Below are 22,833 nucleotides of genomic sequence, written 5' to 3' on the forward strand. Positions count from 1 at the left end.
CATAGTCGTGATGAGGAAGAAATAGCACTTCTTCAGTGATAATCTCTTAGTAAATAGTACCAAAGTTTCTGTTTCCCAAATGTCTTAACTTATTGCTTATTATTGTAGCTTTTGTAGTCATGATGACATTTTAACATTTTGACATGACTCTCTGTTTGCTCCCATAGTCTGATCCAACCCTAGAAAGACATTTCAAGGGTCACAGGGACACCGTAACAAGTGTGGACTTCAGCTGCAACATGAAACAAATCGGTAACAATCTGTTTGCCTGTTTGCTGTTGCCTTTGTCTTTTCCTTTTTGGAAATACATGATGTTCTCACTCACATCTGTGCTTCATCCTCTTCTAGCCACAGGCTCCGTGGATTCCCGCGTGATGATCTGGAACATGAAACCTCAGATGCGAGCGTATCGTTTTGACGGACACAAAGACGCCGTAATTTCCGTCCACTTTTCCCCATCGGGCCATCTGGTGGCCTCTGCCTCCAGAGACAAGACTGTACGTCTTTGGGTGCCAAGCATGTAGGTGTTAAAGTAAAATCTTTCTGTCTTTTCTGTTTTTTATTCCACCACCGATTTACTACAGAGGACAATGATCGTGACTCATAAAGAGCAGCAACTACTGAATGTTGTTTGTCTCCTTCTGCCAGCATGGAGGAAGGCACACATTGCTGAACACCTTCTGGGTTTTGCTTGTTTGTTTTAAACTTAAGTAATGTCTTGTGTCCATACAGGAAGGCTGAGTCAACAGTATTCAGGGCTCACACTGCCACTGTGCGCAGTGTTAACTTTTCTGGTGATGGACAGACTCTGGTCACGGCCTCTGATGACAAGACAATTAAAGTGTGGACAACCCACAGGCAAAAGTTCCTCTTCTCTCTCAACCAGCACATCAACTGGGTCCGCTGTGCCAAGTATGAGACACACATTTGACACGATACAATACATCATATTAGGACATTTTGATAGATTTACACTTCAGGCATCACATTATGATCTTTGACAGATAAAGAGAATTACACTGATCATTTCCAAAATGCATCTTTTTTGGGCTGTTCCTGCTCAGTATCTAACAATAGTAGTCCAAAAAAAGGAAGTTCCAAGTTCCCCAGATCCCAATCCAATCCAGTATCTGGTGGATGTGCTGGACAAATAAATCCCATAAATGGCCTAACCTCGCATCTTACAAGAATGAAAGCATCTGTTGCTAACATTGGTGCCAGATGCCATAGCACACCTTCAAAGCTATGGTGGAGTCCATGGCTCAACAGGTCTGACCTGCTTTGGCAGCAAAAGGGGGACCAACATATTATTAAATCTGTTTTCAATTGTCTGATGACCTGCTAGCTTCATTGAATCGGTTGTGTGACTGCTTGAAAGAGGTCGCAGAATGGCTGTCAGCCAATTCTCTCATTTTAAATGATAAGAAAACTGAGATTATGGTGTTTGATAGTCACACTCCACGAGATCAGCTAGCTGCCCGATTTGGTCCTTTTGCTTGCTTTCTTACAGACACTGTAAGTCACAGGTGTCAAACTCCAGGCCTCGAGGGCCGGTGTCCTGCAGGTTTTAGATGTAACCTTGATACAAGACAGCTGATTTAAAGGGTAAATTACCTCCTCAACATGTCTTGAAGTTCTCCAGAGGCCTGGTAATGAACTAATCATTTGATTCAGGTGTGTTGACCCAGGGTGAGATCTAAAAACTTCAGGACACCGGCCCTCGAGGCCTGGAGTTCGACACCCCTGCTGTAAGTAATCTAGGCGTTTTCCTGGATAGTTCGTTTAAGCTGGATAAACAGGTTTCCTCTGTGGTTAAATCTGGCTTCTTCCAATTGCACCAAATTTCTAAGGTCAAACGTTTAATACCGTACAAAGTTCTTGAAAAACTTTTGCATGCCTTTGTGACCTCCAGATTAGATTATTGTAACTCGCTCTACTCTGGACTCCAACTCACTCACATACAACGATTACAGCTTGCTCAGAATGCTGCGGCTCGTCTCCTAACCGGAACTAGAAAGTTTTTGCCTCCATTACTCCAGCGCTCTCTGATTTACATTGGCTGCCTATTAAATTTCGTATTGATTTTAAAGTTCTGCTGCTTACTTTCAAATGCCTAAACAACCTTGCGCCTGACTATCTCACCGACCTCCTCAGTCTCTATACTCCCAGCCATTCTTTACGATCATCTGGTCAGTTACTTCTGGCCCAGCCCAGGCACCGTCTGAAGACTAGGGGTGATCGTGCCTTTGCCTCTGTAGCACCAAATCTCTGGAATAGTCTTCCTGCTACCATTCATGCCTCTAAATCCATTCAGTCCTTTAAAGCACGCTTGAAAACTTACCTATTCGACCTGGCTTTTCCAATTTGCTAATTCTTACCACTCATTAATTGCTGTATTGTTACTCATTTCTTTGGATTATCATAAATTCTCCCTATCTCTACTTACTAATGCCTTTGTTTGTTTCTCTATTTTACCTTGTTTTAATGACTAACTGCTCAGTGTAATCTTTTACTGTTTATTCCTTACTGTGAAGCACTTTGGTGTACCCCCTGGTTTTAAACGTGCTATATAAAAAAAATTGTATTGTATTATATTAGGCAGGTGGTCATAATGTTATTCCTGATGCCTGGTGTATATCTGACCTTTTCCATTACACCATGCATTTTTGAACATATTTTATACAGATTGAGCATTAATCATTTACATTTATTTTATATTATTATTGCAGGTTTTCTCCAGACGATCGCTTGATTGTGTCATCCAGTGACGATAAGACCATAAAGCTGTGGGACAAAAACAGCAGAGAGTGCATTCATTCTTTCTATGAACATGCTGGGTGAGCACTTGCGAGCACCTGAATGATGAATAGGAGGAGCTAGGAGTATTTATTTATTTTTGTCAGTTTTCTGCTGGTGTTCGAGTAAGGTCAGAGAAAATCTTTACAAGTGCACTGATGCAACGGCAGTAAATGCTGAAAAAAATCTGACAGAGTCAAACCCCTAACCATTTGTTATCCTGTTCAAATGTTTATGACGAAGGCACTGAACACCTGCTCAGTCATTACACATGTGCCCTATTCCCTTGTACATTGTGCAGTCTGTTATACTGAGACACTTTAATGAGACACTGGCTGTGTCAGTCTTTGATACATTTAATATCCTGTTTTATCTAATGTCTTTCTTCTTATTTCTTTCTACCTTTATTGTGTTTTTATTTAGATTCTTACATACTGAGCTCATTTCTTTTATGTAGTTTTAGCTTATTGTGTTGAGATGATGATAAGATGAGATATACTTTATCCCATATCTTTTCTTACAGCAGTTGAAACACTTGAGATAATAATATGATTAATGTTAAAATGCCTCTCTTCCAAGCAAAACGCATTGTTATAGAGGATGATGGCATGAGGTATAAAAGACTTCCTGTATCCTTGTGGCAGCAGAGCTGAATCAGTCAGGATAACCTTTACGCCTGCCTGTAGGAAGTGATGCAGAGGGTGGTCAGGATTAGCATCAACATCCTGTCCCATGATAGACTCAGGTCAACCACCGTCTCTCTGGTTTTTCTCGACCACTCAACAGAATCATCTGCTAGTGCTCTTTAGAGAATCAATCATCAGAGTATTTCTATAGGTGACCCACAGTTGTACTGAAAGTCTGAGAAGTTCAAGGTGAACAGGAATGGAGACATCCCAATCACAGCTTAATTTATTTTGGTGCTGTATGCCACTACATAAGAAAAAATAAAAAAACGAAATTGGGGGGGAAAAAGGGTCCAGAGAAAGCTGTATACTTTTTTTTATTTCCCAACATTTGGAATAAGACATTTCAAAAAAGGCTTCATGTCTCTTGAAGTGTTTTAAAATAGTTAAATCTCTAACTATAAACCTTAAATCTTTAACCCTTCCCTCCAATGGCTAAAGCTTTTGTGTTGTTTGGATTGACCTTCTGGGTTAATCCAGGATTTTAAATCTTTTAAATCCATGTTTCTCCTTTACTTTGCCTTCCTTTGTTTTGTTTTTTTCTCTTCTCAAAAGTTATGCAAACTATGTGGACTTTCATCCCAGTGGAACATGTATTGCTGCAGCTAGTACTGACAACTCTGTCAAGGTGTGGGACATCAGATCGCATAAGATGCTACAGCACTATAAAGGTAATATTGATAATATTTAAAACCGTAATCGTTCTTTCTGGTCTTTTTAAGGAGTGAAACCAAAGTTTACACTCAAATGTGACATTTTTTAGCTTCATAGCAACACAGTTATTTGCATTAATTAATGACATCCACATCAATTCTAAAGACATAATAAAATATTTAAACAATCAATGAATGATTTATCACTCTGAGTTTAGTCACTCCCGATGCCTTATATAGAGCATCGGCGTAACTTTGTGCTGAACATTGGGGGGATCAAGATCTCTGTCTAAATTAATAAATAAATAAACCTGGGTAAATTCCCAGATGATTAAACATCCAACTATTTTGCTGGTAATAACTGAAATGAGTAAAGAAAATCAACAGCCTATTTATGCAAGATAATTCATATATTATGGGGGGGTTATATTGGTTGGGTCTGATTATTGCGGGGGGGGGCATAACCCCCCTGGAAATTACGCCCCTGATATAGAGCTTTATTCTGTAACCCCAGATTTATCATATGCTAAGTCAGTCCCATAGAAACAACAAAAGCCACAGTTTTTGTTTGTTTTAATGTATGGTACTTTTGGCCAAAGTTTAGACATCTGCTGTCAGTAAATTGCAGTACAGCCAAAGTACCTTTGAATGATTATGTTAAAGAGAAATTACTGAAATCACACACAGGCAAATTTATATTAATGGTAAGGAATGTTATTGATCTTTTGCATATTCATTAAACTTAATGTTGATGCCTTTTTGTCAGTCTTGCGCTCAGGCTTGTTGCTCTAATTGCCCCTCTTAAATGGATTTCAGTTGTTAGATCTAATAATGGATAATTACATCTGTCTGAGGAGATTTGGTATGAAGATAGAAGCTTCTCCTCCTCCTCTTTCATTTTTTTCTGGCCCTACTTTTCATCTGGAGTTATTTTCTCATTTTGCTAACTTAAAGTGTCAAAATTGGGAGTGGCTAGTGTTAGACACACATGGGACTGAATAATGTTTTTAGATGTCAAATGATTAATGAATAGTTTAAGGTCCTGATTAGAAAAGCTTTAATGAAAAATTGTTTAGGGTTTTGTATGAATAAGCCAAAATCAATAGCAGTAACATAGCAAGTGGCAGTGGCACAATGTTTATGTTAACCGTCTGTGCACATTATTTGGTAATTTATTAAACTGGTTTGTTTCCATGAGGCAGAGCCATACTATACAAACACCCACTGCTCTGTGCTCTTTCGTAGCTATTCAGCATCTTTTCCCAGCTTGTGGTATCAGTATGCCTGCAAGTGTGTTGTAGCCTCTGTAAACCAGGAGAGGGACCTATTGCTTGCTAATTTGTCAGCTGCTCATTCATGTATGGCGGGATTGTTTAAGTCTATGGAGGTCACGATTAGTTCTTTGTTCTTAAGGCAACTTGATGTATTAGTGTGTGGTAATAAAAAGCAGGTGTTAAGCTGTTCTCAGTTAAGCAGGATTTGCAGCAGTGTGATGTACAGCAGCAGTACACTTCAGTGGCAGCTAATTTAGTCCTTTGAGGTAAAAGTGCCTTTAAGCAAGAAATTCTCATTCTCACAACTCAAAGCAGTGCTTGTGTTGCTTTAAAACATCTGAATCAGGGAGGGGGAGGAGGGGGGGTGCTCATGTTGCTCATCTGTTGAGTGTGAGCTGAGTCCCTACTGCAATTGTCATCCTCTCTTTCTCTCTCTCCCGCTGACTGTTGCTGTATAATAAAGGCAAAAATGCCAAAAATAAATCTAAAAATAAATATATTATTTCATTAACTGAGCATGTGACTTCCTGTAAAGCTATAACAGGAAAAATGAATCAATAAACATATAAAATATGAAGGATTAAGTATGAGCAGGCATGTAATCTCATTGTATTTTGTATCTGGCAGTTGTGATGTATCTTAATCTGTTCAGTCATTTATTTATTTCTTATTTGGACAGCAGCTGGTCACTAAAAGGTATCACCTGTTCTTCTTTATAATGTATATATAATTTAAATCTCATAGATGCATCAGAGACCACGTAAACTAGTAGATATTGCTCATTTAGATTATTTGAAGAGAATAAATAAACAATTAACTTGTCATAATCATAAAAGCAAAATTTTAAGCATAAATGCCAAATATTTAATGGCTCTGTATTCAAGGTTGTTGAAGTGATATTGAATAATTTAACACTTTCATTTGCTGGTGTATTGACATTTGGTGAGATCACCTTGCCTTCTCAGTGACCAGTCTACTTCCTGGAATAGTCCTGCATAGTGTTGGCTACCCAGCCCCAAAGATTTGATCTGACAAGAACCAGTCATCCATCCACTCGCCACCAACATGCCCGTTAGAGCAGAGAAGGCCAGATGAATAGGAACGATGGTGCGCGCTTGGGGTTATATTATTATATTATTTTTATTTATTTATTTATTTTTTTTGCTGAACATCAGTCAGCACTGACCCTCTTTATCAGTACTGCACTGAAGACCGCCTGCACGCAAGCCTTTTTCTTCTTCTCTTTCTTGCTGTCTGTGATTCTGACAGATTCATCATGACAGATGTAAACTAGCAAAAACACCAATCTAACAGTCAAATTTGCTGACTTTTGAAGTAGAATTACAGAGAATGAATTTTAACATATTCCATGGGCTTATTTTTTTGACTTGTCTGGACTTAATGCATATATATATATATGTGTATGTGTGTGTGTGTATGTATATGTATATATTTCCATATTTAATGTTTGCAAAGTGTCAAATGTGGAACACAATGTGATGTGGAAAACCCCTATTTGAGTCAGAACATGTTATTCTGATTGTTACTAATCTGATGATTTTTATGTTTTAAAAGATGTATAAAGACTTTTAAAGTTGGAAAAGGATTCATAGCCCTTCTCTAGATTTACCCCATGGGTTTTTTTCAATGTTACGGGATGTGTTATAGACCACACATTATCATTGTCATGTTTTCAGCCTGTTTTAAACTCTTTGTGTTTTTGTTTGTTTTTTTTCTTTTGTGTGTGTGTTTGTGTGTGTGTGTGTGTTTTCCAGTTCACAGCGGTGTGGTGAACAGTTTGTCTTTCCACCCAGCTGGTAATTTCCTAATCACTGCATCCAGCGATTCCACAATGAAAGTCCTGGACCTCGTAGAGGGCAAGCTGCTGTATACACTGCACGGTCACCAGGTAGACACGCATACATGTGACACATAAATATTGTTTAGATGTCCGGCAGGCTTAGCCGTTCTGTTTACCCTCTCATTATCACGAGGGGTTACTTCTGTTGTTTGCTTTGGTTTTCCGCATGTGTTGAGAGTTTGGTGCGAACATTTATGTGTGAGAGTGTTTGACATCTCTTTTGTGTACGTCTGTGAGTGTGTGTGCGTACGTTGCCTTTTTTTGTATATGGGGTATTTTAGTAGTTGCCTGGTGAACGGGCAGCCCACTCATCGTGACTCATCCCAGGGTTGCTGGAAGGAAACGCTACTGTGTTTCTGCCTCCGTTCTTCTGGATCTAGTTCTCCTTTTCTTCCCTTCCTTCTCTGATTTTTGTCCCGTTGTTCCTCTCAGACCTCGGTACGACTCTTTCTTTGCCATCTTTTCATCACATATTTTCCCCCTTTGTCTCACATCTGATTTACTCACATTTGGGTTGGCAGGGCCACCTGGCCGGACAGCTCACTGACTGTATCGGTTTGTTTAAACAGCCGATGGACTGGGTTGCTGGCTAGTTGTGGAAATCGGCAGCTTGCCAGTACCACATGTGGTCCATCTGTTTATCTATGTCTCTGCTATGTCTCCTCTGCTGTCTTCTCTGTTTCATCTGTGTTTCTTTCCAGGCACTTGCCAAGACTCTCCTTTCTGTCAAGAATAAATAACTTTCATTTTCTCTCTTTACGCCTCCAAATTTGTCATCTCTTATATTGTGTCTCAGTTTGTGTTGTTGTTCTTTTTGGCTCCGCGGTGACACCACCAATCTGTTGGTGCTAGGAGACTAAGAGTGCTAATTGTCTCTCCAATCGCATAGCTGGAGATGGGAGAGACCCCCATCTGTTCAGTGTGGGTGTAAAGGTTTGTGCTGTGTATTTGTGTAGGCCTGTGTGCATTTACCATACGTGAAAACAAGTGTTTTGATGCTGGAGCTGACGAATGTGTTGTTTACCCAGCCTCAGGAGGACATTACCTGATTGGTTTGAATTGTGTTAATTTAGGTTAATTTGTCTCTCTGCTTCACTCGCTGACAACTGACTTTCACAGCATGTTCCAAAACTTCTCAGAAAGTAATTCTTTAACTAAGTGCTTGAGATAATTTTGGATTTTAAAGACATCATGAACAAGATGAGTCGCTTGTCATCCTTAATGGCATAATCTCTTTGAAACTGACTACACTGTGGGACTTCATGTTGTGTGAGAAGTGATTTCAGAAAATAAAATAACTCTGCTGCATGACAGTGTATTCAAACCTTTTATAGTTTTTGAAGCCAGGTTATTGAAGAGCTTGTATGTCAGAATGATTTTGAATGAAATTCTCGCATACAGGGGAGCCAATGCAGCGAAGCCAATACAAGAGAAATATGGTCTCTCTTTCTAGTCCCTGTTGCTGACATAGTTTGGATCAACTGAAGGCTTTTCAGGGAGTTTTTAGGGCAGCCTGATAATAATGAATTACAATAGTCCAGCCTGGTAGTAATGAATGCATAAAGTAGGGTTTTTTTGGGGCAACACTCTGAGACAAGATCTAAATATAGAGATTGCACAAATCCCAGAAAACAGTCCTACATATTTATTTAATATGCACATTGAAGGACATATCCTGTTCAAAGATTCCTCACAGTGTTAGTGTGTGATGTCATCCAGAATAAGTGTCTGGTGAGACACCATGTTTCTAAGATTTTTAGGACAGAGTAAAATAACCTCAGTTTTTTCTGAATTTGCGAGCAGGAAATTAGAGGTCATCCAGGTCTTTATGGAGTTTAAGACATTCCTGCAGTTTACCTAATTGGTTTGTGTCATCAACTTTATTTTACAGCCAAACCAACTTTTTGAATGTGTAATGGGAAATTTGACACAGGAGACTGAGAGTCATGTTTACTGGCAAACTTGCAGGCTTTTGTCTAGACGGCACATATGTAGTCAGACCCAGAGACCCAGTGGAGATAGAACCCCATTTATCAGTAAATTACAGTCAATAAATGGATTGATCTACAATCATATTTATATCATATTTAGTCATTAAATCTTTTTGTAGGAAGTAGTCCTTCGCACTACTTTTAGTATTACCATACTCAGAGCACACTGCTGTTTTATCGTTGTTTTTTTGAGGGTTTTTCTTTCCCATTGTGTGCTAATCAGTAGCAGTAACATGTTAAATAAATTATTTTCTACCTGTCACTTTTTCTTCATTGTGCTTTCAGTAAACCCATGATAACTAAGACGGAAAGTGTTATTAGATGGCACAGAAGGAGACTTGATAGGTGGCTGTCAATCATATAATATGACAGTGCACTGCCATGAAGATAAGTGTCTTTGCTTCTTTTATAATTTTTAATGTGCACCAACAAAAGCAGTAATATATAGCTGGGTTGTACATGTAAATAAAATCCATGTGAATGCCAATAGGCAAAGTTTTTGAATAGAACATGATAGTCTAATGAGGTGATCGTTGTTATCAAAGTGTCAGTAGTTTTAATGTTTGGGCTAAACTGTGAATATGGGGAACAGCTTTCTGAAGAAGTGTGCATCACTTTTCCGGGCCATCACCCTGGTACCACAGCAGTTATAGGAAGGTTTAGAGAACAAACATGTCTTTTTCCCCAAATGTCAGGAGTTAATCTGTATTTCTGTTGCAAGCTGACATTCAAATGTGCATCTTCATGTTTGTATGTTACTGTTACTAATGGTAGATCAGTAAAGACAGTTCAATTGAACTAATTAATAATGATTTCTTGAGATGCGTCATTCGAGTAATGGCAATTAGAATTTGATGAAATAACAGAAACTAGGACAGGACCCCCACCTCGAGTCTAGACGCTGGTGGTGATGGAGATGGAGGCTTGATGAGGCTCTTTAAGTGACCAGAGTGATGTGGATATGGGTAGGAGGCTGGTTGCACGAATGGAGGTCTGTAAGACAGAATGACAGAAGAACACTGAGATTTAAAGAACATAGAAGGAACAGAAGCTCATTGGCTCACAGAAGGCAGGCAGGAGAGTGGTTGGACAGATACAAATTCAGCGGTTATTGCAGGATCATTAGGAAGGCTGATTTTTTTTGTCATAGAAGTTTTGTGAATACATTCTGTCAGTATGTAATGTGTATCAAAATGATTAACTTTTGGATATGGAACTACACGAAATGCATATTTTCATGCCCAAAGACCACATATTTGATGATACACTTCTCAGATTTGTTCCCCATTAGTGAATCTGACATGTAAACATTAATTATTGGTTGTTACAGTGCACTGCTTTGTGCTCTTTGTGGTTTTTGAGTTAAATTTGTACAAAGAAAGTCTTGTACACATGTTACAAGACTGCATAATTAAGAGGGTCTAAGAAACAGTTTTTTTTATGCCGATATACAGAACTTTACACAAGCCTAAAGTTCTTTATGACTGGGGACAATTTGGGGGAAAAAATAGCTTACAAAATAAAAGCGGTAGCAGTATGTTATCGTTCATGTTAGTCATGCCTTTATAAAGGGCACCATATGGGTCTTGTCTGGTTTGTGCTATCCGTGTTCATTTATCGGTACATAAAATGTACAAGTTAGGTTCATTGCTCTGTCAGGCTGTGTTTGTGAGTGCGTGTGTGCATGCGTGCGTGCATGTGTCTGGCCATGGCAAGTGCCAGCCTGGCAGCAGGCATTAGTCAGAGCACAGACAGAACATGCTGTCTGTCAGGCCGTCGCGTTGCTATAGTGACACTGTCTGCTTCTCTCAGGTGCTTCTGGGAAACCATTCCTCACCCAAACCAGCCTGTCTGGGTGCCAGCCACAGGACACAGCTCCTTTTTTCTTCTCAGCAGACTCCCTGTCCGTTTCTTTTCCAGCACTTGTTTGTTCTTTGCTTCATCCCCTCTTTGAACGCATTCACGGGGCTCAGGCTGAGATTGTTGACCCCATTCTGCATTATGAGGTGGAAAAAAAGAAAGAATAAACTAAGAGGAAACATGATTTCTGAATTTTATTTCCAGCTACATGCACACACACAAAGGATGCCAAAGTCCTGACATCCTTCAGGTGATCCTTTTTGGCTCTGACCATGCGTGACCTCACTCCACCTGAGTTTCTGCTTTTTGTTATTGATTGCTCTGCTGCAGCCCCACACACCCCATCCCCACACACACACACACACACACACACATATTCAAGAGCTTCTGTTGTGGGTACAGTTTTGTTTTAGTCAAACTGCTTAAACACAAGCCTCAAACAAAATAAAAAAATGTTCCCACCTCTTGTTTTGTATTGAATCTTAAATACGTTTTTACCAGCAAGTGCCTTTAGGGTATATTACTGTATTCTGTATTGTATTAAATTGTATTGTGTTTACTCCCTGCCCATGTTTATACTTGCACCTACATTTTCACTGCAGCTGAGCTACTTGGCAGGAGATAAATAATGTTAGTCATATCATTCTAAGTTACTATATGTAAGGTTTGAGAATGAATGAATGCAACAGTAAGACAGCACCATTCTCACATGGAGTTTTTAATCTAAGCAGACATTACTGGTTACTTATTAGTGATTAAACTGATGATGAATGAAATAATTTGGCCTAATGAATTTATAAAATGTTGCTTATTTTTGTTATTTGTGCATGAAAATAGTGACTTTATCAATTAGGCAGCCTTTAAAGTAGTTGCTAGACATGGAGACTTTTAATTGGGAAATCATTTTAACCAATATTGTGATCTTTAGCACAGATGGGGCCAGTTTGTTCAGCTGCATTTGTTAAGGTTTTTAGAAAACATTCTCTCCTAATGTAGTGATTCTTTCAACTTAAGCAAACAGTTCATAGCTGATAGTCTTAGGACTACTTTCATTCTCAGACAGATGTGACTTTACTGTATTGTGAGATTCATTTTCCACCTTTTTTGCTTTTTACCTCACGCCAGGGTCCAGTCACCTGTGTGGCCTTCTCTAGAACAGGGGAGTACTTTTCCTCTGGAGGCTCTGATGAACAGGTGATGGCAGAGTATTCTAACATTCTTCATTACTAACTTTAATGGAGTATTGTTATTTAATACATTTATATCTGGTTCACAGGTAATGGTGTGGAAGAGCAACTTTGACTGTGCTGAGTTCAGTGATGGCGTCAGACTGCAACATAAAACAGCTTCCAGTTCACAGACACCAACGGCTACCTCCACAACTCACTTTCCCCTTAATTCGCATACATCTGTTTTACATAGCAAGGTAAGTCCAAACAGAAAGGAACATGGAACCCAACAAGACGGCTGTTTTGGCTTTTGCCAGAAGCTGAACAAATATAGCCAGAAACTGTCAAATGATAGGCAACAGAGGTTGAGGTCCAGTCAGTGGGGTCAAACCCATTCAGCTGCTAAGGGCATTTTAAACCCTACGTGGTGTCTCCCCTTAGCACTTGCCCATCGGGTTGCACTTTGATCCAGAATTATGTGTGACTGTGCAGTGGTTAGTGTTGTGTTTAGCAATGAGAATCAAGAACTAAGTCAGAAACGTATGGTTCCAAGCACATCGTTTCCTTTATCCATTACTGGCACGTTTCCCAGTTGTTCGGTTACGGTGTTTTCACACTTGCAGTATTTTGTTTATATTGAACTCTGGTTCATTCTTCTCCTTGGTTCAGTTCATTTGTGTAGATATGAATTCGGTTCGAGCCCCGGCTTGGACAGTCTCGGTCGTTGTGTCCTTGGGCAAGACACTTCACCCGTTGCCTACTGGTGGTGGTCAGAGGGTCCGGTGGCGCCAGTGTCCGGCAGCCTCGCCTCTGTCAGTGCGCCCCAGGGTGGCTGTAGCTACAATGTAGCTTGCCATCACCAGTGTGTGAATGTGTGTGTGACTGGGTGAATGACTGGATGTGTAAAGCGCTTTGGGGTCCTTACGGGCTAGTAAAGCGCTATATAAATACAGGCCATTTACCATTTGCATTTATTTATATTTTATATTTATATATTTAAATGAATGCACTTTTCCCCCCTTATTTATAATCCAGCTTTAGCTCTGCCAGGGCCCGTTGCTCTGAACTTAACATTTGATCCTGCTTTGCTACTGAAGCTAACATGTTTCAAAAGGTTCTGCTTTTGCACTGAAGTCAAATAGTCTCCATTTCCATGTTGTGACACAGGTAGTTTCTGAGCAATACAGTAGCAAACATGTCATTATGTTCCATATAAACCACGGGTGGTCACTTTAATCTGGTAGCGATCACCAGTATCTAGGCCTGCATGACCCTACTAGTGACTAGCAACTGCTCTAGCCAGCAAGATTTTATGCTGTTAATGCCTGCTTATTCACCATCTACACTTTGATATGGAGGATGTTCTTTTTCCTCTGTATTTCTGGCCTATTGAAATGGAGGAAAAAATGAAATAAAATAAACTGCATGCTACTGCAGGTGAGTTTTAAAAATGTAGTAGATCACAACAAATTCTTGTAACTGAAAAGAGTCGGTCAGCGATAATATTGTGTTGTGCGTAGTGATCTTTGAAGAGATTTTAAGTGTGTTTGTGGTTATGTTTCTGTTCTCTCGACCTATAGTGTGATTTTATTTTTTATAACTCATTAGCAAAGAGTTTGCTTTGATTAGCACACTGCACTATGCTGTTACTGTTTTGATTTAATTTGACAACTAAGAGGTTTTGGATAGTATTCTGACAGCCAATCAATGTCATTTAGATTGTTTAAAAAAAGGAAAAACAGCCTTACTGACTCTTAAGTCCATTTTGTGGGAGAGCCTTCTCCAATTTCACAGGAGTAATTTAATAGAACGTAGTTCCTTGTTTTTCATTCGGAGCCTCTACTCACTCCTATTCCACCACACCCTGTCTGTCTGATGTTTCTAACTGAGGAGAAAGTACAGCTGATGTACTGCTAAGCTGCAGCTAGCTGTAACTTAAATAAAAACTGATGATTGTACAGTTTTAAAAGTGTTTGGAAAACACTCCTTTGGGGTGCGATTACCGGCCATTCGTTTCCATAACAACTTAACTCCTCACACTGATGTGTTATTAAAAGGCAGAAACAATTAACACAAATAAACTGGTGATCAAAGTCTAAAATTTATTATTAACGTTGATGTTAGTGACCAACTGCTGGAGCTGTATAAAAAGTTTACTTTACCACCTTAAAACATAAAAACCTTTACAATATCATCGTAGCGTACCCACTAGAGGGAGTACCCGTTAGCAGCTGACATTACAATAATAATGGATTGGATTTATATAGCGCTTTTCAAGGCACCCAAAGCGCTTTACAATGCCATTATTCATTCACGCTCACATTCATACACTGGTGGAGGCAAGCTACGGTTGTAGCCACAGCTGCCCTGGGGCAGACTGACAGAGGCGAGGCTGCCATATCGCGCCATCGGCCCCTCTGGCCAACACCAGTAGGCGGTAGAGATGGACCGATCCGATATTACGTATCGGTATCGGTCCGATACTGACCTAAATTACTGGATCGGATATCGGCGAAAAATAAAAAATGTAATCCGATCCATTAAATATCAAAAAGCATCTCACAAAACTTGCAACACGGGCGTAACTCGGCTCATAACCGTAGCACGTTGCAGCAGTATGCCTCATGTGATAGAGCGGCTGTGTGTATTTGTAGCCTCGCTACCAAACCAGCATTTCATCTCCGAGGAAGTTATCCCAGAGAGAAATAAAGCAAGTGTGTTAGTTCTTCTCTGAATGTTTGTAAAGCGTTCCCATGTTAAGCTTAACAACCGATATATGGAGCGACTCTCTCTCTCACCTTCCTGCCGCTACTTCAATCGTGAAACTGCTTAATGATCAGCTGATCGGCTTTTCTGTTGCGAGTCCGTCTCTCTTCTTTGTTTTTGGCCCACTTCGCGCCAGAAAGAGGAAACCAGCGGCTGAACAACAGCAGCACGTTTAAGCTTGATAAGCTGTTGTTAGAATTTATTTAATATTACTTTCTAAACCAGGATCCTTTTCTACGTAGCTGACGGCTGGTAACTGTGCAGGGGCGGATCTAGCAAAGTTTAGCCAGGGGGGCCGATAGGGCATGAACAGGGAAAAGGGGGGCACAAAGACATACTTTTCTTTCTTATTCTCATTTAAAATGTCTAGCTTTTAATAAATAATTATCTGAATCTTACACCCAAAGTTTTAATCTGATGTAAAATGTATAGAAGTCCATTACTGTATATAGTAACTGTTAAGTCTAATATACCCTAGTAAGCTATAGTACTTTTTCCTTTGGGAAGGTACCGTCTGTGAATTCTGCAATTCTGTTGAAGAAAGATGTTGAATCTATTTAATTATTCTTGAAAAATAATTTGTTTCTGTGTATTTTTTTTCACCCTGCATCAAATTAAAGTTGATTACATCAATTAAGCATCATGAGGTGGAGGGTGGGTGGTTCCCTATTTTTTTTTTTTTTTTTTTTTTTTTTTTTTGTTGGGAGTTTGCAACCCTATTAGTTAGGTTGCTTAATATTTCTGCTAAGTACTCTTTAAAATACCAGAATAGGGAGGATGGAGTAGGTTTAAGTTAGGTTTTAAGTTAGGTAAGGTTTATTAGATTGATCAGTGTTGCTGAACTATGAAATATTTTGGGTGCAGTGTATTTTTTTTTTTTTACACACAGGTATAACAGAATAGCTTTAGTGTTGTTGTTTATTTAAACTTGAGTATGAACTTATACAAAATGCAGCAAGATATTAAAAAAAACAGTTTTATTGATTAAAAAACACACAATATCGGATTCATATCGGTATCGGCAGATATCCAAATTTATGATATCGGTATCGGTATCGGACATAAAAAAGTGGTATCGTGCCATCTCTAGTAGGTGGTAGGGTAAAGTGTCTTGCCCAAGGACACAACGACCAGAACAGAAAGGCCGGGGATCGAACCGGCGACCTTCCGGTTACAGGGGCGCTTCCCAACCCCCTGAGCCACGGTCGCCAGTTCATGAACTTATTGGACGTCTCTTAGCAGTTTAACTTCTGATGTTTTGTTCCCCCCCTCCTTTTTTTCATCAGAGTGGCTGAAACATTTTGGATTCCTTCATTTTCACACAAAAGCCAAAATATACAGAGAGTTGACAAAATGCAGAACATGGAGAGAATGAAAAGGTTTACTTTTGAATACCTACACATAGCTCCCGATGGGGTATGAATTAAAAGAGCAATAGGGAGTTTTCTGAAACGCAAGGCAGTTATGGCTGCGATAGCAGGAGGGGGTCAAAAATTACTTGTTCTGGACTGGATTAAAACCATAGGAGGAAGGCAATATTAAAACGATCAACTGCAGAGAAATGTGACTTTTGTCCCACTAAGTTTGGCTAGAACAAAAACTTGGAAGTGACTGAAAGGAGTGTGAGCCAAGGATAAATGAGAAACAAACAGAGCAGAGCTGCCATTAGCGATGTTTAAATATTAAAAAGGCTCAATGTGTCATGGACGCACACAAAGGAGACTGGTGTCACTGGTCGTCTGGGAAACTCCTGGGACCGGTTTGGTTTCAAGCCTTTTGACTTCTATAGTGTTACTTACATCAACAAGGGCACGGCCTAGGTCTTTCCTCTCTTTCTCTCTCTGAGACACACACATATGCAGACACACACATAAACAAAACCTGGCTCTCTGCTGTTCTCCCTCCTACTGATTGGTCTGCTATGAGCTTGGATCCACCCACAGTGAAGCTGCCTTACCTTTAAACTCGAGAATCCAGACTGGCAAACTTCATAGTAAACAAGGTGAAAAAATGAAAATTAACTGTTAAGTGCTGTTTACAATTTCCATTAGAGAAAAAAAAATGCATAAACACAATGTCCCCAGCATGTCATCTCACTCGTCGGGGTTTCCACCAGTCTATTCGACCAATCTCAACAGCCTGCTGTGCCTAAGATGACCTCCTGCTGGGCCGATGCACTGGTGATCTGTTTGTTTTTTTTCTCCAGACAGTTGCTAAAACGAAGGTTTCCATATGTCTGTATTTACTTATTTATATTTATTTTATTTATTTAAAAACAACAACAAAAAGAAGTTTGCTGATGTTTTTTACGCCATTGTTCCTGTAAGCAAAGATTGATCATCAAATGAGCTTAAAAAAAACTATGAAAATGTTAAAAAAATGTTAATAAATTTTTCAGTGGCACCTCCAAATCTTCGGAACAACTTACCTTTTTTACATAAGGGCTGCCCAGTCTTTTTAAATCACTTAAAAAAACCCTAATATCCTAGTATCCTGTCTTTTCTTATGCAAACACAGTCTTATTTACTTGTTTTTATTTGATTTTTAGTGTATATTTATTGTTAATTTAATGACAGTGTATATTTTGTATAACCTGTACAGCACTTTGGCCAACAGAGGTTGTTTAAAATATAAAAATGTTGTAGGAAAAAAAAAAGCTTTGATTTAACTTGACATGTGCCTGTTTATCCATTTATGCCTACTAATTAAGGTAGGAAAGGTAGGATATCCTTCTCACACTTTGAGCAACTAGCATTATAGTGTTACATGACTGAAGTGCAACATTAAGTTTTATCAGTGGATTCTTAAGTCACATACATAGCCGACATTAGTCCAGCAGTGAAACTCATCCAGTTCAACCTATTATAAAACCATCATTCTTATAAAATCATAGCATTTCTGTATATCTTCATCCACGTCTGTAATCTTTAAACAAAGACGATATTTACTTAAAAGCTCCATCGATCAGCTTCACCTAGAAGTGAGTGTTTATCAAGCATCATCTATGTGAAGGTGATTATTTCTAACATTTTCCTTTTCCTAGTTTAAGTAGTTTGCTTTCAGTGTCCTTTAAAAAAGCACCTGCTTTCTTAATGCCATTCGTGGAACTTTCATGGCTGCTTTTTCTTCTGTCTGCCTTTCCTTTCTGTGCTGAGAGAACAGGATTGTAAATGGATTTAATAGCTCTTCCACTTGACAGCCGTTATTACAGATGTGCCTGAAAGACTGATTAGAAAATGGGCAGCTGGACCATGTGGAGAGAAATGATTAGTGCAATGTACGAAATGTATTCTCCTCTTCTGAGAACTCATGTTCTTGTTTAACCCCACTGAACCCTTTCACTGGGAAGTATGATTTTTCAAATACAGCTGTCTGAAGTTTGAGCACTAATGGAAAAGCAGCTCTTCACATCTACTTGATTAAGAACCAGCTGTGGTTCAGTTATGATGTTTGCGCTGGCTCTCTCGCTTCTTAAAAAAAAACACATTGATTCATAGGTTACATGTGAGATTAATGATCCTTATATTTGTACTGTGTTTGGCAAATTTGTTTTTTATGTTTTGGAAAATCCGGATTCGAAATCTAAAATTTTGAGAGCCACCCAGAGAGCTTGGTCAGACTGTTTGGTTGTTGCCTTGTCAGTTTATCCCAAATCATCCACAGGAGGTTTTTGATCCCGTTTCATCAACCTCCAATCATCTGTTAAAACAAACGAAAACTAAACAAATAAATAAGGGGTCTGTACCAAGGTCTTGTTCTCACTTTAAAAAAAAAAAATGTCTATATCGACTCACTCCCAGCTAAATAATTTCACAAGGATTCCTCTGAGTCAGATGAAAACATAAATTACTAGTATTAAATTACTAGTATCAGAACATTGAAAATAGATAAAATGACCACAAATATGAAAAGAAAACCACAGTTTTAATCTCAATTAAACACCTTGGTCTGCATGGACTTGAAGTTCCCACTGTTTCCACAATAAATAAAAACAATTTGGTCAACAGAAGATGCACTGCGATCTCTAAATCTAGTAAATGTATTTGGAGTGTGTGCTACCTGCTACCCTTTTCAGTATAAAAATAAATGTAAATAAATTTAAAAGGATTTAAAAAGCTAGTATTTGTAATCAATTGTCCTTTTTTTTTCTTAATCCTAGATCTCCAGTGAAGCAGTAGCTGAATGTGTGAAGTTATTATTAGACCAAACATATAGAAATATGAAACAAGCTGGCCTACTGTTTTTAGATAACATGCCTTATAGTAGTTTAACTGGAGACTTCTTTAACACGTCGTGTTTTAGTTTGGTGCCAGCTTTGAGATATCGTCCGATGAAAGCACATCAAACATTTTAACAGCTGGCTCTGAGAATATAGCACTAGTCTTTGATGAAAGTATTTGCACATAAATATAGCATAAAAAAACTTGCTGATGTGTTTGAAGGTGCACAATTGGATTAAATGGGCAGTTAAGATGGATGTCTTTTTCAGTGCGTACTACATAAGTATGCTTACCGAATAGGGTTGTCCACAATAGTATGATTCTACATTTTTACATGAGTATAAAAATATCATATATTGATATCAATGATATGGCAAAACCATTGTTTACTTTCCCAAGCACACGCAAACACGGCACATGCCCAAACATGTCTGACGGCGAGAGTTGCTTGTCAGCCTCCTGACGATTTAGTAAAATGGGAACTATCTAACAAAGCACAATGTTTTGCAAAAATATGGGGGAAAAAATCGTTCCTGCTGAAGGTGGAAACTACAAAACTGTTTTTTCCACTTGGGGTAAAAACACACCATCGAGTAAAACCAAGACATGAAGACACGCAAGGATGAGATAACTAGTAGCTGGTATTTTTGTGTAACCCAAAAGTAAACAAATGACTCATTGGTGGAGCTCTTGCTAACTGCAGTCCACATGACAGGAAGGACATTTCTGATGTGGTTACATGGTGAAAAGGCAGAGCTTTAGACAGCTAGTGAAAAAACAAAGGTAGAAAATGTTTTTGAATTTCAGTTTTATGATAGTTTACTTTAACAACAGCAATAACCAAAGTGTTAAGCAGTCGTGTTGTGCGTTTACTTAAAACTTCCATGGAAAACGCTACCAAGGCTACTTTTGTGCTTACATGTGACTTCTGCTGTGTCACTGCCATTGCTGCTGCTGCTGTTGTTGCTACTGCTGGCGATATATTCACACTTTGAATTAAGTAGTCTGTCATCAGTGACAGTAGCTCATTGGAAAAGATGGATTGAAAATGCCCTTCATCTTATTTGCACTAATAAATGCCGCTGCCTGCAAGCTTCAATCACAGATAAAATGTTCTTCAGTATTTTCTATATCACCATAAATTTCATTATCACACATTTCCTTGAAATATTGTGATATCATTGTACGGCTGTGTCCACATCCTTCTAAATCTACTTGTGTGTTTTTTGTGTATAGGATGAAAGTTAAAAGTGAAAATATGGCATAATATACAGTTTTGTTCCTTTTTTATGGTTTATTTCCCTTTCTTTTTTGTTTGTTTTTCCATTAGAAACTGTGTCCACCGTATCCACAGTGCTGTTTCCTGGTTACATAATCCTGATAGAGATGGCAGGTATTACCTTGACAATCGATATATGCAAATTACTCTATAGCTGAGCTGAACACCAAGATAAATACATAATTAAGTAAATAAATTCATCTGAGATTCATTAGGTTTTTCACAGTCATTCTGGTTGTAATGATTAGACTACAAGTCTGATTTGACTGATGGAAGTAATAGAGACACGTGGAGTTTGACCTTTTTCTGACATGAATTAAACATGTCGCCCTCACGTGGAGACCTGCTATTTAGCATCTCTTTACAGATTTTCACTTCAAGTCATTAAACACAACAGTAATAGATCCTGCCAGTTACCAACTGTTACAGTTTAAGTAATGCTTGGAGCTGCACCTGGAAGTGCAAGCTTCCTAGATTTTCCTTTTCATGTATAATTTAGCCGTTCATAATTTATTATTAATACAAGCCCTTTTATCTCTCTTATACTGCCACAAGTCTCACACACGTGTCGCCTGAGAGGAAGCAGAGGAGAGAGAAATGTCAACTGCTCGCCTAAATTTGATAGTTTGCATCTCCTAGAAAGGGTATTCAAAGGCTTTATGAGTTTAAAGGGATTGAGGAATCATAGAGATGCTCTAATATGGGAAAAGTGGATCTAACGTGCTTTTATAAATTGACTTATGTTCAGAGAAACAAAATATAGTAAACAGGATGCTGTTTGGCTGAAAGCAGAAACCACAGACGTTGCAGAACACTGCTGCCCATCATGCACCCAAACATCCCACTGCAGGCTAATTAAAGAAATGCAGAAAATGTGAGCCCGTTTACAGTTAATATCGAAAACCTGTATCCTTATCATAAGAATATAAAGTCGAATGTAGAAGCATGCATCAATGTGCTACAGCCCCTGACTCCAAAGGTATGAAAGGAACATTACAGTCTTGTAACATAGTTAACAAAAAGCACTCCGAGAACACAAATTTCCCCCAAGGCAGCTCACTTAATCGGCAGTAGTTACTTTAAAGGAAAAATATTGTATTGTGTGTGTGTGTGTGTGTGTTCATTTGTTCTTTCTAAACACACGCACACACACATTACAGTATAAACAACCACAAAGTTCGGGCTTTGGTTATTTGCCCAGCTTTAACCCATATTAATTTACTAGTATTCTGCTAAAATTATTGTAATCATTTTCATTTAATTGTTACGTAAAATTAGTTGTTTAGTGTTAATGTTTAGTAATAACCCTCAAGTTTCAAATATCAAGTTTTACGTTGTTTTTCAAAACAAACAAAAGAAAGCATTTTAAATAGCTCTATGTGGTGTTATTATCACTTTCAGATCAGTCCTAAAGAGGGCGCCACATGATATATTAAATGTTTTTTTACAATACTTTCTATATGTTGACAATACATACCACATTTATGAGGATCATAGTTTCTAAGATATAACGATGCTGTGTTACTGATGCTCATCGTCACTTTTTCACAACACGCTCGCTTTGTGATGTCCTTTAGACATTTAAGCATTTGAATATCTAGTTTGCTTATATTTTGGCCACCTTGACAAAAATGAATATTTTTTTGTGGGCTATTAGCACAATTCATTTTTTTTGTGGTATTTTGCACACACTTTAAGTATCCCTGGCTAAAGCTACTTGAAGTTGAAGGAACTTTTTGTATTTTGTGTACTGTTATTTTTGATTTACTTATTTTAATTTTCCATACACTCATTGACAGAATAGGTAGACAAAATTGTGTACACGAAGCTAGTTACACTTCATAAATTGGCGACCAACTACATCTTCTATTTTGAAAAAGGACTCTAATGTGACCTGGATAACACTGATAATGCCAGTACTTATTTGCTAGTAACAGATTGCCCACTTTTACTCCTAATAGCAAGTGGATATGCATTTACCGTGTACAGTAATATGCTAATAATTCATCAGTATAACATTTAACATTTTTAGAAATGATGAGATAATTATGAGATGGTTGTGTTTAAATCATCTAATGACAAACAGGTGTTAAAACCACCCTTCTTCCTCTGCTGATCATCCGCTATTACACAATAATGCCTTTGGCAGAAATTCATCACACCAGGAAGAAATTGTCTAATGAGACAGTAATGCTCTGTTTATTCATACAGGGGCAAAGGCCACCCATACCCATTACTCTCTCAGAATCAAATTCACAGGGATTTCACAAGAAGCCAA

General features: G+C 38.5%; 2 protein-coding genes across 4 annotated transcripts in view; one reads left to right on the forward strand and one right to left on the reverse strand.

Annotated features, from left to right (window-relative positions):
* sirt4 (sirtuin 4) overlaps positions 1–22,833 on the reverse strand; it is a 700,781-nt gene that overhangs the window by 80,711 nt on the left and 597,237 nt on the right. The window lies entirely within an intron of this gene.
* The window catches only part of poc1a (POC1 centriolar protein A), a 49,514-nt gene that overhangs the window by 4,793 nt on the left and 21,888 nt on the right, over positions 1–22,833 (forward strand). For all 3 annotated transcript variants that reach the window (XM_039612254.1, XM_031731415.2, XM_039612253.1), the window contains exons 2-9: positions 168–252; positions 349–520; positions 733–912; positions 2,730–2,837; positions 4,038–4,153; positions 7,185–7,318; positions 12,247–12,315; positions 12,398–12,547. In XM_039612254.1, the coding sequence (XP_039468188.1) occupies positions 168–252; positions 349–520; positions 733–912; positions 2,730–2,837; positions 4,038–4,153; positions 7,185–7,318; positions 12,247–12,315; positions 12,398–12,547 (1,014 nt within the window). The remainder of the gene's footprint in view (positions 1–167; positions 253–348; positions 521–732; positions 913–2,729; positions 2,838–4,037; positions 4,154–7,184; positions 7,319–12,246; positions 12,316–12,397; positions 12,548–22,833) is intronic.

This window comes from Oreochromis aureus, linkage group 5 (genome assembly GCF_013358895.1).
Source record: "Oreochromis aureus strain Israel breed Guangdong linkage group 5, ZZ_aureus, whole genome shotgun sequence".
NCBI lineage: Eukaryota > Metazoa > Chordata > Actinopteri > Cichliformes > Cichlidae > Oreochromis > Oreochromis aureus.